General features: G+C 41.0%; 1 protein-coding gene across 13 annotated transcripts in view; it reads left to right on the forward strand.

Annotated features, from left to right (window-relative positions):
• The window catches only part of Ptprt (protein tyrosine phosphatase receptor type T), a 1,144,051-nt gene extending 1,136,571 nt beyond the window's left edge, over positions 1-7,480 (forward strand). For all 13 annotated transcript variants that reach the window (XM_036185148.1, XM_036185155.1, XM_036185146.1 and 10 more), the window contains one exon: positions 254-7,480. In XM_036185148.1, coding sequence (XP_036041041.1) covers positions 254-307 — 54 coding nt within the window. In that variant the 3' untranslated portion in view covers positions 308-7,480. The remainder of the gene's footprint in view (positions 1-253) is intronic.
• Positions 7,481-15,406: the final 7,926 nt, after the last annotated feature.

The following is a 15,406-nucleotide window of genomic DNA, read 5'->3' on the forward strand; positions in this document are numbered from 1 at the left end:
GTTATAGTTTGAGAAGTCTTGGTGTGCAATATAGTAACTGAAAGGGAATGATCTCAGTTGGGCATTCTGGGAGGTGTGAGTAGACATAGGCACCAGTCAGGATGTTGAAAGGTGTCCAGACATGGACTATGGATCATTTCTATTTGATTTTTTAGTGTGTGTGCAGATAGGTTTTCCCCAAAATCTATATCTCTAATCTAATGCATTCTTTTATTTTCTGTCTCTTTCTATCCCGTCACTCTCCTCCTCTCAGGAACAGTATAAATTTGTATATGAGGTGGCACTGGAATATTTAAGCTCCTTTTAGCCCAATTGGATGGAGAGCCTGCCAGAGTCCAGAGGCTGATGCAACTGACCCTCTTTTTCTGTGACTGACAATGACTGGTCTCAGGAGCTCAGAGGTGGCACACCTGCCCAACTCCAAGAAGAAGACTGGTGGTCTCATGTTCTGCAGTGGGCTCTGCAGTTTCTGGCAGGTCTTCTGTAGCTGTGGGAGATGCTGCTCTGATGGGGCCCGAGCTTTCCTTCTCCACCTGACAACATCGGGCCCACAGAAGTTTAGCCACAAGCAAGGCCCTGGACTTCTGATCCCCAGACCTCTTGCTTTTGTTCTTCCTGAGTTTGTTAATCTCATGGCAAGCTGACTGTGCAGGTGCTGGGCTGTGGGGAACTAGCCAGCCCTTCCCTTGCTGTGCTTAGGAGTACTGGGGGATCATCATGCTATCTTTCAAAGTATTGTAGTTTGAAGGATCACTGGGTTATTGGTTTCTACAGTATCCTACAGGGGCCTCAGGCATGAGACACCTGCCAGTCTGGATCAGTGTAACTTCTGGATACCCCCTAGACCACAGCAGGGGTCCTCTTCATCTTACACCTAACTTATGCTGGGCTTGACTCATAACTCCCATCTTCAGCCAGGACTTGACCTTCTATATTTTCCTGACCAAACACCTGTATCCACATCACACTTTGGCAAAGGTTTCCTTTGCTTTTCCATAGTCTGTAGGGGAGGAGGATTCATAGGAAATGTTTTTTTCAGTATCTTTTTAATCTTTGTAGAAAGGGTAGCCCTCCTGGGCAGGGCTCTGGCTGGTCTGTATAGTGTAATCCTGTGTTTCCTAGGTGGCACTTTCTATGGGAAAAACAAACAAGAAAAGCTGTGTGTGTTCTCCCAAGTACATATGAAAAGAAACTCTTATGAGAATATAAAAATCCCATTTCTCTTATGTCAAGGAAAAAAGAAAGAAAAAAGGAAGGATGGCAGTTTGATGTGTGGCTATAAGATAAATTTCTTGGGCTTATTATATTTCCTGGCCATACCCTTGAAAAGTCCCACTGATAACACAGCCATTGAACGAGTGAGGTGACATCCCTGAGATTGGTCCCTGGTTTGGGGGAAAAATACAGCAACAGCTTTATAATTTGCCTCTCCAAATCTGAACTCTTTCCTAAAGAAATCCAGCTGCCATTTTGAAAATGGCTACTGTGGCCCCAAGTTGGCTTCTAATACAATAAGTGGGTTTAGGCCTGGGGCTCTGAGTCTTGCCCAAAGAATGAATAAATCAAGAAAGGGGAAAAAACATTTGGGAAACATTTTCTGCAAGCCAAGTGCCATGCTTATCACCTCCTGTATGACATCTCATGTAGTCTGTAGCACTCTGAGAAAGGTTTTGTATCATCTCCCTTTTGTAATTGAAGAAACACATGCACCTTCTTCAGTGATGGGATTCTGGATTCAAAAAGGCAGGTAATGGCAAGGAAACCTCCCTGCCATTTTCTTCATGCTTTCTCAGGCAGGCAATTATTTTAAGGAAGAAAAATAAGGCTAGAAACTTCTGAGCAGAGAGAGAATTCCATGAGTAGAAAATTTAATTCTTTCTGTCTGATACTGGATCTTCTTGGTAGCCCAAGCTTTCAGAAATATTTTATTAACTCATTCCCAGTTCCCCGGGAAAGCTAGTCTTATCTAATTTCTTCATTGCTAAAAACAATTCTCATGTTGCCTCAGGCTACAAGGGAGCCAGCCTGGGAATCTCTCTAGCCAGAGCTGAGCCACACTATTTGACAGCCTTAATAGCCAGGGGTCTAGGAGGCTCTGTCTTGCAGACTGATCTAGCCTCAGAGTATGAGAAACACAGAATCCAATAAGGTACACATCTTGCCTTCAGGCCCCCTGTATACTAGGAAAGCTGAGCCACATTGTAATAGTGGAACATACAAGCATCCAAAGAGCCTAGACATGAGAGTAACTCACTCTGCCTAGAGTTTCCTAGGCAACATCCATTCTGGCTGGGTCTCAACAAATAGAAAAGAAAAAGGAAATTCAAGCCAGGGGGGGTTAACGTGCACATTGGTAAAGAGAAGTGAGACAGTATCAAGTGGGAGGTCAGCCGAGCTAGAATGGAGCAGGACAGGGATAATAGCAGGAAGGTAGCCAGAGCCAGGGAGGAAATATAAAGGGCATGATCATTGCCCTGCAGGAAACAAGAAGCTGGCAGAGCTCAACAGTGATGCACTCAGTTTTAGAGAAGGCTCCTTCTGGACCAGTAGTACAACATCCTTTCCTTTCATCAAACACTGTGAAAACATCCCCTTCAGCACATGCGTTTAATATGTTACGTGCGCGCGCGCGCGTGTGTGTGTGTGTGTGTGTGTGTGTGTGTGTGTGTGTGTGTGTTCATTATTTTGTTGCTGGAACAAATAAGGAGTGGATCATGAAACTCTGCTCTTGTGCAAAACCCTGGGTCTCGTCTCTACCGTGGAGCAGGGTCAAAAACCCTGGCCTCTAAGCCTATGAGGACAGGACTTGAAAGGACACCAGGGAACCAGCTTTTGTTGACATGAGCCCAGGATCTGTCTAGAAGTCCAAGAACACCATACTTGAAGGAAGGCTGTCACTTTGGAGGTTCAAAAGAAAACATCTCAAAGCAAAGGCAAGCAAAGGAGTCCCATGAATTATTCTTCTCCTTTGATGGGCCTCTTCTTACCAGGTAGATTTGAATATATCCCCAGGCCCCAGCCCCCACTGGTCCTTCTAGGTTCCTATGGCTTTTGTCTCCTATCCCAAATGGATTTCCCTATAGCCTACAGGAGTCTGTAGCATAGCCAAATAGCATGTCACATGCTGTTTCCTCAGATTTGGGGCAGTTTCAACAGGGAGAAGATGGAGGGAGGATTATTTAATACAAATCCTAGGATTCATTCTGCTGAGGAAGGGGTGAAAGAGCTGACAGATAAAGATGACAGTGGTCTCTATCATTTCAAATGATGGGAATTTGAAGAGTAACTTCAGGGGAAAGAAAATGTGTGAAAATTCAGGCCGTGCTAAGGGAACTCACCAAGGATTAACCCATCCCCTTATTTTTTCACAATCCAACCACCCTCAAAGAAAGTGGTCTTAGACCAGTGCACACAAAAAGAAAATGAGGTGCATGGATAGAAATGACACTCCCCAGATCCATGTGGAAGACATGCAGAGGGCTTAGAAGAAATGGAAAATGGTACTAAGGAATTTATGAGATATTTTCCCCCAGGAAATATCCCAAGAGAATCCACCTTCCAAGAGTCTTTTTTCACCCAACTCCATTTATAGGGTGGGCTCAGCTTTACATGAGCAAAGGAAGGGTACCAAAGAGAATTCTCATGTAGCTAAGGTCTTCCTATTGGTCTCTATTAGAATCTAAATGGAGAAGATATAAGATGTAAGAAGATGTACTCTGAACTGAACTGCCTCCACTTGGTTGTGTTTATGGCCTACATGGCTTTAGGTTGGATCATAGCTGCATCTCAACATCAGGTTCCTTTACCTCTACTGATAGAATTATCATGGATGAGATAGGAGTCTGTCAGCCTCTAGACAGGCACAGCAGGCCACCTTTTATAGGAATAAGAGGCTACTTGCTTCAGGTGTTAACCCTCACTGTGTGGACCTGAACAATCAATGACCAGGCAGATGTCACCTGCTTGTGCAACCAACAGACTGCTGTGGACTCTAAAACTTTTCCAACATTCCTGAAGTATCTGTGACTGTGACCATTACTACTTTACAGGTGAGGAAACAAATCTAGAAACTCACTTGCCCATATATGCAAACTTGACCTGGTTTACTGAACACAGAGACAACATTCTTCCACCATAGTATCTGGGATTTTCCCACATGATTACTCTTAGCAAGAGCAACAACCCTGAAACTAATGACTCAGAAGACACTGGTAAAGCCCAGTGAAGACAATGGTCAGCTTCAAATTCCTTTAGTGCCTCATGTTTTACATTCATAATACATTTGAAATCTATTTGCTAGTTTATTCTCAATAGTTTATGACTGCATAAATCTATATTTTTAAATCTGCCTTTATCTCATGCATCTCTCTGATAGACCTTAAGGAATGATATCTCATCCAAGGCATGGCACCTGGTCATGCTTATTCCTCCTGAGGTCAATTCTAAACTTTAGTTCACACCAACTTATACTCCCCCAGGCACATTCACTGCTGTGGGGTTATCCTGAGTACACCTGAGATTCAGCTAAGGTCTCTTCTTACAGAGGGCTCTGCAAGGTACCCACTGACAGACTAGAATAATGAGGACTTACCTGCCTGGCATGGGGAAGGGTGAGCCCATAAAACCCTAAAGACAAAGGAGAAGCCAGATGCAGCCTTACTCAGAAGATCCTTGAATGCTGAGCAGTGCCTATTGTCTTAGTAGAGTATTAGGGCATCTGATCTTGGCAAATCATAGGACACATGTTATATGAACATATGGAATCTTAAACACCCTTCACTTTAATTAGCTCCATACAATCCTTGGGTTCCTATAGCATTCAGCACTCCAGACAGGTACCACTAGGAAGTACAGCTCTCTATGGTACACCATAATAAGTAGAGTAAGAGCTTGATCTTTGGTTTGAACTTTAACTTTACAATATTTCAGACTATAAAATATCAGGCTAAACAGTACATGGGAAAGGGAACATGAGCAAAAATCCTTGGCCAGGTAAAAAGGGGTTAATCTGAAAGGCTAGGGCAAGAAAACAGGAAGGCAAATTAAAACTTAATGTCTCCTCAGAAGCCTGGATGCTTAAGGGATGTGTAGCTGAGTGATAACCTAAATGACATGAGGCTAGAATAAAGAAAGACACCCTTCATTAGCCTGGAGCTGGCCACCCCTGATAACCAAACAGGTCCAGAACCAAGCTAAAACAAATTCCATACTGCAGATGATATGTCTAGATCCAAGACTAAACATGAATGGGATGCTGATCCTATGCCATAAGGTCAACAGAGTATACTGAGCCAAGATCCCTAAGAATGAGTCACTAACCCAAAACAATAGACAAGCCAAAAGTTAAAATGGAGATAACAATGTCATCTCAAAGCTCTGGCCTGCCTTTCCCATTGACCAATCAATGTGAGGCCCTTCTTAGCCTCTTATCAGCCCCAACTCCTAGTCAAGTATAGCAGAAAAATGGAAAAAGAAATTCAATCATAGACCAATTGAGATTCAGCCTTGTTTGTATGGGTGCCCTGTGTGAGGTCATCTTTAGATACATATCAAAATATCAAAAATTATAAAATTCAGAGCCTTTACTTTACCTAACATGGTATCACCTTTGAAATCCTATCCTTTCTGAATGAGACAGAGACAGAGACAGAGAAAGTGAGAGAGTATGTGTGTATGTGTGTGTGTGTCAGTGGACAGTGAGGGAGAGAGAGAATAGTTTAAACTTGAGTTTTCTCTGGCACATATTTCCAGGTCATGGAGCTGATCCTTAGAACACAGCACAAATGTCTCTGTAATATCTATGTATGAAAATAAGCTCTTTCAGTTTCTTGGTAACCATGAATAGACTCTTGCATGACAGTGGCTATATAACTGTATTGTGGAGACCAAGACCATCTATCTCTTGCATATCTCCTGTCAACTTCTACAAGGGTTGGGAAAGCTATCAAAGGGCCACATTCACTCCTAAAATCCATCCATAAATATTAGGTGTCCAACAGATGGAGTCAGTATTCATATTGATAGCCCCCCAAACCAACCTGGCACCACTTTACCTGGCACGGATCCACCTAAGAGCTTAGTGGTAGTCCACTGTAGCTGGTACAGAGGATAGGCAAAGACCAGGATGGAAGACATCTACTAGAAAAGACTTTGGGAGATGGTTAAACATGAGGCTTCCTTCTGGACCTGAGAGCCACTCTAGGTGGTAAAATGTAGACTCCTGTTCTTTGTTGGAATGTTCAGAGAATGACCTAGGGGCCTTGGAATATTGGACAGCAAAATAATGGTATACCTAATGTAGATCATGATTCTTCAGTGAGAATGATTTCTAGGGGCTTTGTGAGCAGATTTGTGTTAGTCTAGAAAAATGTCAACCTCCTGAAGGGTCAGGAGGGATACTAGTATCCATAATCTTCATAAGACTTCTTGGAGTCAAGCAGAGTTTTCTACCCTGCTTATTCCTATGAGGGGGTGCTAAGACAAGTGAGGAAACAGTACCTGTAAAAAAGAACTTGATGACTGCCAGAGAGCATAGCTGCCCATTTCAGCAGCTTCTTAGCAGAAGCTGGTCTTCTCCATCTGCTGACTTGAAGTGAAGGAGCAGCATTGCTGTGATAGACTTCAGGTCACTTTCACCTTTGGTGGGCAAATCCTTGCAGAGTAAGAGTCATGTTTGAACTGGTCCCTGTAAACTGCAAGCTAAGGAGGTCATGCTTGGTTTGTGAAGAGGAAGCACCCCTGCTTTTTCAATCAAGTCTTCTATTTATAGCAATCAAAAGACAGCTCTAGCTGCATGTCCTATTTATCCAGGATGGTTCTCACCAGTCACAGGGAGCAGCTCCTTGGCCATACACTTGATGCTTACTTCCATCTCTGAGAAGGGCAGCCACCACCTAGACTCACTGGCTGTCAAAGCCCTCAATGATAGCCAGAACTAATAAAAATCCTGGCAGGAGTCATAACAGGACTTCACTTCTTGCACACTAACTCCAAAGGTTAATTTACCCCTTGCTCCCTACTCAAGGCCTGTAGGAAAAGATTTCAAAAGCACAGTGATTCTGTTGGCACCCAATCATAGTCATTCCCAGTGCATACAGTTTATCACCAACTGGATCTTGGGATAGCCCAGGTTAACTCATATTTGTAAACAGGCTTAAAGCCACATTCTATCTTCTCTCTTCACTCTATATCTCAGTAGCCAATCAAAGGTATAGACATAGCTTCTATGGTTGCCTTGGCTACTGGATACTAGTACAGCTCTCAATAAGCTATCTTAAGGTTCCCAGTCTACACTAGGGAGGCTGAAATTTTCATAGCCATGTGTCATATTATATCACATGACACCAAAGCTTCCACACTGTTTGAAGCCTCCACATGCCCCAATGGTCTGCACTTGTACAGTTTGGGTGTTTGATAGATAAAGCACTTATGAGAAGAGAAAACAAAATAAATCAACTTAAAAAAATAAATAAATAAATAAAGCCAGCACTGTGCTGTCGATGTTCTTTTGTTTTTTTGTTGTTTTCCTTTTTCTTTTCAGTTCTAGCTTCAAAAAACAGAAGGTAAATAATGTCAGGTCAATGAATATCAGATATATTTTTTGACTGTACATTAAAGTGATGTGTAATCTTTTTACACCTGCAAGTCCATCTTATTTATTCTTGTAAATGTTCCCTGACAATGTTTGTAATATGGCTGTGTTAAAAAAAAAAATCTATACAATAAAGCTGTGACCCTGAGATTCATGTTCTCCTCAGATATTCACACTTGTGTCTTCCTGGGAGTGAGGGGAGACAAGAAGAGGACACATTGAAGGCAAGAGTTAAAGATACTACCATCAATGAGGTTTATTTTTATTTGTTTATTTGACCCTCACAACCATAACACAAAACATGCCTATTATTCCCTCTTTGCAGATGAGAAAGTTGAGGCACCGAAATATGAAGGGATTTTTCCATAAGTATACACTGAACTGGTAAAAGTGTTGTATTTAAAATATTGGAAGCAGTGTGTTCTTGAGTGTGCTTCAGAATACTGGCTTTAGAATCCATGGGACATTTGTTCAGCATAAATTTTTATAATATCTCTCTGTCTCTCTGTGTGCTCTGTGTGTGCATGTGTGCATTCATATGTGTGTGTGTGTGTGTGTGTGTGTGTGTGTGGTCACATGCCAGGGCACACATGTAAAAGTCAGAGGATGACTTTGGGGGTCAATCCCCACCTTGTTTGATATGTGGTCTTTTGTTCACCACTACAAGTGCCAGGACAGCTGGCCAAAGGGGTTCCAGAGCTTCTCTTGTCTCCACCTTCCACTCAGTAATCAGCACACTGAGATTGTATATGTGTATCACTGCATCAGGTTCTATGTGAGTTCTGGGCATCCAAATTCGTGCACACTTCAAGCTCTGCTACAGCATCAAAACTTCAGAGTCTGTGCATTAGCAAACTACTCCTGTGTATCTATTATGTTAGCTATGGCTACATAATAAACAACAAAATTCAGTGATGCAAGCCTTTTATAGCATTCATTTGGGATTCTAACTCAGATGGGTTCTCTTATACATTCATTGTCCTGGAGCTCTGCTCAAGGCCAGGCACATTGACTGGTATGGTCATGCTCCATGTACCTCTTATCTGCCCCCTGCAACCTAGCCTGGGCATATGGTTCTCATGGTGATGGCAAGTGCATTAGAGAGAAAGTTTCATCATGTCTTTTGCCCAGCCTTTGCTTGAAAGAAACATGCATACAGCATCCCATGAACAAAGCTAGCTCTATAAAATACCTGGAATCAGGAGTAGGGATTCTTCTTCTTGGTAAAGTCTTCTCTTGTCAATTTTTTAAAAAACACTTTAGTTTAACCATCATACCAATGGTGTCTGGTTCACCTGTTAAACTCTAATCTCAAAGTCACCTCCATCACACATTTCACTTGGAAGCCACATGCCAGGTTGGTGTTGCTCAATGGATGTTCTCTAACAAGTACAACACAAGCTAAGGTTGAACAATCATTGGCTGGGGTTTTTTTTAGATTATATTTTAATTGCAACATTTCTCCCTTCACTTTCCTCCCTCTAAATCCTCCCATATACTCCTTCTCACTCTCCTTCAAATTCATGGCCTCTTTTTTCATCAGCTGTTATTGCATGCATACATATGTTTGTACACACACACACACACACACACACACACACATACACACACACACACACACACACACACACACACACACACACACACACATGCACACACACACAACATTCCTAAACATGACCTCTTGAGTCCATATAATGTGACTTGTATGTATGTTTTCAGGGTTGACCATTTGGCACTGGACAATCTATTAGCTTGCTCTTTCCTGGGGAAGAAACACATTTTTTTAATGCTCTTGCTATTAGAAGGGGTTGGAGAAGAGTCCAGGAGGAAAGGGGGCAAGCCAACTCAAAGCAGCAAGGCTGCTAACCTCTGAGTTCGATGTATATTCTCTACGTTTTCTAGCAGAGCAGAAGAAGCAAGATCCCCCTCTTTGGAGTTTACTGAGTCCTAATTTCTTTGGCTGTATCCAGACACAAATGTCAAAGGAAAACACAAGCCATGGGTCTAGAGCCCATGGTTCATTTGGTTCCCCTTCAGCCTTGGCAATGTGGCAGGGCTTCTCTTCCTGAGAGGCATAAACGTAGTATCAAAAATACACTCCCAAAGCTCCAGAGCCTAAAAAACTGTGCTTCCCAGCTTGGCCCTGGGCAGAAAACCATCTAGTTATCCTTGGCACTATGTCCTTGGTCATGTTAATCTCTCTTATTCTGCCTGCTATAATTATTCTTTTGGGGTCAAAAATGGAATAGATGACACTGAGAAAAGAAAATTACAAAGATGAAAAATTATACATAATACATAATAGCAAAGGTACTTTAGGACATAATAACTTTCTTTCCAAAGAGCTAATACCTTTGAAATTTTTTTTATAAAAATCATACATACTTGCTTGCCAGAACTAAATACACATAAATGAGGGCATAAGGCAAAATTACCATTTAAAAATATTTGTTATTGTTTTGTCATTCCAGATCCTTCTCTGCACAAACATACTTATATGTCATTTCCTATGTACTTGGCATTAAACTGTATATTCAGGGACCTTTTCTCTTCTTACTTAACAGCAAGATGTGTCTATCTTTTGATGCACACATGGCTGCATAAATATCTTTTTGTCTTCCCTGACATCTTCACAGTACTCTTGAACTGGAGGCTAAGCAAGCTTGAGTATATTGAGACCAGAATTTCCCATAGTGCTACTAAAGAAGCCATCCTAGCTGTGGGCCAGTGTGAACACTGAAGAATAGCCTTTCCTGTCTGCTTTAGCCCTGAAGAAAGACAGGCAGTAGTGGCATATCTTTCTTCATGTGTCTTTTGGCTGAACCTTCTAAATCAGTGGTCTCAAGCTGTGGGTTGAAATTTCAGATATCCTGCATATAAGATATTTACATCATAACTCATAACAGTAGCAAAATTGCAGTTGTGAAGTAGCAATCAAATAATTTTATGATTGAAGGGTCACCACAACATGAGGAACTGTGTTAAAGGATAGCAGCATCAGGAAGGTTGAGAACCACTGCACTAAAAGTTCCTCAGTCTTCAAAATAGTTCCACAAGCTGAGGACCAGGCACTCAAAATATGAGCCCATGGAGAACATTCCAGATTCAAAACATACACATTTCCAGATAGTTGGAATAATATCAAAAGAAGTAGAGATACATAGGGACAATAAATTAAGTACATAATCCATTAAAAACTATCAGAATCATCTTTCATCATAGGGAATAAAAGAATAGTTCTTATTTATACATTTCTATATTTTCTAGATTTTATGATCCCTTCATATTCAGAAAAGCCAATTATATAAAAAGTGGAATGAATAAAACATAAGAAAATGAAGGTAGAATAGATAAGTTAATTTTAAAAATAGGTAGCCATCCCAAAAGACCTGCTACACACCTAGACCAAGATAAAGCTAAAAACGTGGTATTTCCATCCCAAAGGAGAATGTGGTCAATTAGTCAAACAATATCCAAAGGAGAGGATTAAGCCAGTTGCTCAGCATAAATAAAAAGTATTAAAAGCATTCTTACTACAAAGCCTAAATACAAAGATTTTTATGTGAAACTCCTTTAACAAATAATAGCTTCAACAACAGCCTTAGCAGACAACAATGTTCTCTTCCTCTCTGCAGGCTGATGGCCTCATTCCATTGAACAATTCCAAGGAAGCTCTTAAGTGAAGGGCCCAAATGAAGGGGCCCAGCTACACATTTCTTGGCAAGTCAGTCCTAAACAAGGTGTCAGCTTACAGAATCTTGAGTATTATTCTTCTCTGAGCATCACAATGCTCTTCTGAGTGTCCGTGGGCTAGATGGAGGCTTTTATCCCAGACAATTGCCAGAAAAGCAGCTATTCTGAGCTGTTGGGTAAATTTGGAACCTTGGTTTAAGAGCCAGCCGAGCAAAGAGAAGGGTTACTAGCTCCTTTAGAATGGTGAAGAATCTAACAGCCAGATGTGTCTGCATCAAAAGCAAAAACACTAAAACCCCTGTATGAAGGTGAGGCAGGAAGTGCCGTGGAGCCTTGTTCAAGGTTGTAATAAGGACTGGTTCCCTCTTATCTCACTTTCCTCTAAAATACATAGTCCAGGCTACAAACCTGTGACCACACCTGACAGCCACAGCATTGTGTAAACCCAAGAGGAATTTCCCTCTGATTATAAAGCACAAGAGACTCAAATGAGAATCATAATGAGGTGTTGATGCTGAATCAAGTTTTGCTACCTGAAAGAGGCAAGCTAAGTGCAAAGAAGATGCAATGTTTCATCCCTCCCAGGTGCATATTCCAGATGTTCCCTGATCACTCAAAAAATTGGTCAATTGTCCATTTCTATTTCCTAAGAGAAAAGGAAATTAGGAAAAAGACAGAATGGCAGGAAGAAACTTGAGAAATGCATGCTGAGGATTTTAGCTTCCATGTTTCCTATCAGTTTGGAATACCACAGAGAGAGACAGGGAGAGATGGGGTCCCAACTGAATGTGTACTAGACAGCATACAGAAAGCTAAACACATTACTACTCTGCTGTGGATATCTCTCTGTATAAAAAAGTGCTGATTGGCCAGTAGCCAGGCAGGAAGGATAAGGGAAGTGGGACAAGGAAGAGGAGAAGGCTGGGAACAGGAAGGCTGGGAGGAGACACTGCCAGCCGCTGCCATGAGAAGCAACATGTAAAGACACCGGTAAGCCACAAGCCATGTGGCAAAGTATAGACTAACAGAAATGGGCTAAATATAAGAGTAAGAGCTAGACAATGGTAGGCCTGAGCTAATGGCCAAGCAGTTTAAATAATATAAGTGTCTGTATGATTATTTTATATGTGGGTTGTGGGACCCCGGGTGCTTGGTGGATCCTGGAGAGAAGCTCTCCAACTACACTACTCTGCATTACCTCAAGTTCTCTCAAACTCAGCTCTAAACCATGGCTGTGATAACCATTTCCAAGCAGGCTTTTCAGGTTTTCTGCAGTAGAAATCTACTGGGGTTTCCTTGACCAGGTTCTATAACTCTTGCTTTTTTTCCCCACCATGATCTAGTGCTCTCAGATACCAGGGACATTCACTTAACATTAATATGCCATCCACACATATGAGGAGTTAATGTCCTATATTATCTCTCTCCCCCTCTGTTTTAACCCTCTCTACCCTCCTTGATACCGAAATGAGATTTCCAAATACTAATACAGGCTTTGCTTTTAGGAAAATACCATCTGGGAAACTATATTCAAGCAATGTACAATCTCCCATTCTCAGCTGATAATCTGCCAACACCCATGGAGGGCTGCCAAGTGTTCAGTTAAGCTTTTAATCAAGGGACAAAATGGACTTCATGTCGGTGTAAAGCTACTCAACTGGAAGAGGTTTTACACAGTCCCAGGTTTACACTGTATGTTGCACAGTTGATTTGCTCCTCTGATTTGGGAAAAGGACTCCTACCACCCTATATTTTGTTGTAAAGAGTTAACAGACCTTTACAGTAGAGAGCAAAGGACGGTAAGGGGGTTCTTTGTAAGAACCCACTTTTTTTTTTAACACATAACACAATGTGATGGTTAGCATGGGGATGAGTGGGCAATGTCAAAGTCCAGAATCCATGAAGGATTCTGCAGCCATACTTATGCTCAGCCTCCTCCTTGAAGGACACAGCTCATGACAAAGTATGGGGGAGGCAGCAGCCAGCTTACAATGGAAGACATTATGTAAAGGTAGGAGTGATGACATGGAGTTTCCATGCAACACTAAATGCAGATACACATTATCTTTAGTTTGTGAGAGACCAGGAGCCAGTTCTCTGCATCACTTCTGCTAAGCTCCATGACTTTTCTGAGCTGGCATAGAAAAGATAACAGCAAATCTCAAATTCCCATTCTCTTTCCTTCTGGTTCCTGAACTCTGGGCAGGCTCAGTATTTCCCTTGTAAGTGTGGACCAACAAGAAAGCAGACACATGAAAAGATGCAGGAGTTCAAAAGCAGAAGCTCACTTGGAAGAATCAGGGAAAGTGTCTGACTATGAAATCAAATCCCTGACAAGAAAGGAAAGCACAGATGAAGACGACATTGGATTTGTGACTAAATCTAAGAAATTTTTGTTATCACTGTCTCTAATAAAATAAATTGTTGAAAAATCTAATAAAGATAAAAAAAGAAAAATATTCAAAAATAGGAAACAAAGATGTATATAATAGCAAAAAAGGAAATTATGCAGTTTTATTAAAGGAAATTATATCTAGGTTATCTAGGTAGTAAATATGAAAATAATGATTGATTGGATGATTTTGGAAATACATAGATATTACCAAGATCACTCAGCAACTAGAAAATCCAAGTAGGTCCATTATCAGAGGGAAAATGTTTTATTGTTAATTTTACTTTAAATATATAAAAGCAGATATTTTCATAAATGAGCTTGATCACACTTTCAAACAAAAAATTATGTACTATATACTATTCCAAAATAATAGATATGAAGGAAAGCTCCTCAATGACAGAGCAAAAATAGCAGAATACAAAAATCTCTCTCCCTCTTTCTTTCTCTCTCTCTGACATACACACATGTAGAATAGTCATTTAGAAATAAAAAGTTTTGCTAAATTTTAATGATTACATTTAACTGAGTTTTAAAAGAAATGTACCATGTCTAACTGCATGCCAGAAATTTAAAAATAGTTCAATATTAAGAGACTATAAGAAAAGAAAGAAGATGTGGAATCACCTTAATAAATATTTAAAAAAGCATTTTACAAAATTTAATATTGATTCTTGATCAAATAGCCTGAGCAAGATAATAATAGTGGGATATTGTGTTAGTATAAGAGTTAAAATCGTGAATAGTGGGCTTTACTAGAGTTCACCTGTGTTCACTTCTCACTTCCCTCCTTCCTTTTTACTAGTTTTAAGCCAGATGCCAAGTCCTGGCCAATGAGCCTAAGTAGCACTGATATATCCCAGCTTTATGCTGGAATGTGTTTCCTGGCTGGTGAGAGACCTTCCAGCATTTTCTTACCCTGCCTCATCAACCAAGGGAGTGCAAAGTTCTAGATGGTGCAGCTGCAGGATGGGTGAGCCACCCTGAATCACTGAATGATCACATAGAGGAAAACCACATCTGGAAGTTAATCCCCAGAGCTTGTGTTTGTAATAAATAAGTCTTGATATCCTTAGCTATTGGGATTAATTCACAGAGTCTATTCATGATCAAAGGAATTTATTTGGGGGTAAACTCACAACCATGGGAGGTTTATCATAGGGTCTGGCAAAGCTAAGCTATGTCTCATGCTGAATGGCTTGGTCCGTGACCTCAGCATCCAGAACCATGAGGTAGCCAAGAGGGGCCAATGTACACGCATCCTAGGTCTTAAGGGTGCCAAGTGGCCACACCCCAGAGGCTGGTACCTCAAGGGCATAGACAGGTGTAACAGGTACAGGTGCCTCACCAGGTACAGTGCTTCAGGGCCTGGCTCAAACAGCTAGCCGCTACACTTAGCCATTAAGCATTTGAAGTGATTACTCAAGAGTGCCCAGGCAAGTAGTAAATATATCAAAGAATGAAGAAAATTTAAGGGCATTTCCATTGAAATCATGAATATCTATGTCATTTCTAATTTTTAGCATTTTGGCTGATGTCTACATAGCTAGTGCAATTTCAAAAAGAAAAAAATAAAACATTGGTAATACAGTGAATGCTGTGGATCAAATTAACCACAACCATTTTTATTTTTGTCTGACTGTATAGCCTAGGAATTCAGAAGTTCATTGGACTATTCTCTACTAGGGCATGTTAGGTGTCAGTTAAGTCTGCAGTCATCTTTAAAT

Source organism: Onychomys torridus, chromosome 4, assembly GCF_903995425.1.
Source record: "Onychomys torridus chromosome 4, mOncTor1.1, whole genome shotgun sequence".
In the NCBI taxonomy this organism is placed as follows: Eukaryota; Metazoa; Chordata; class Mammalia; order Rodentia; family Cricetidae; genus Onychomys; species Onychomys torridus.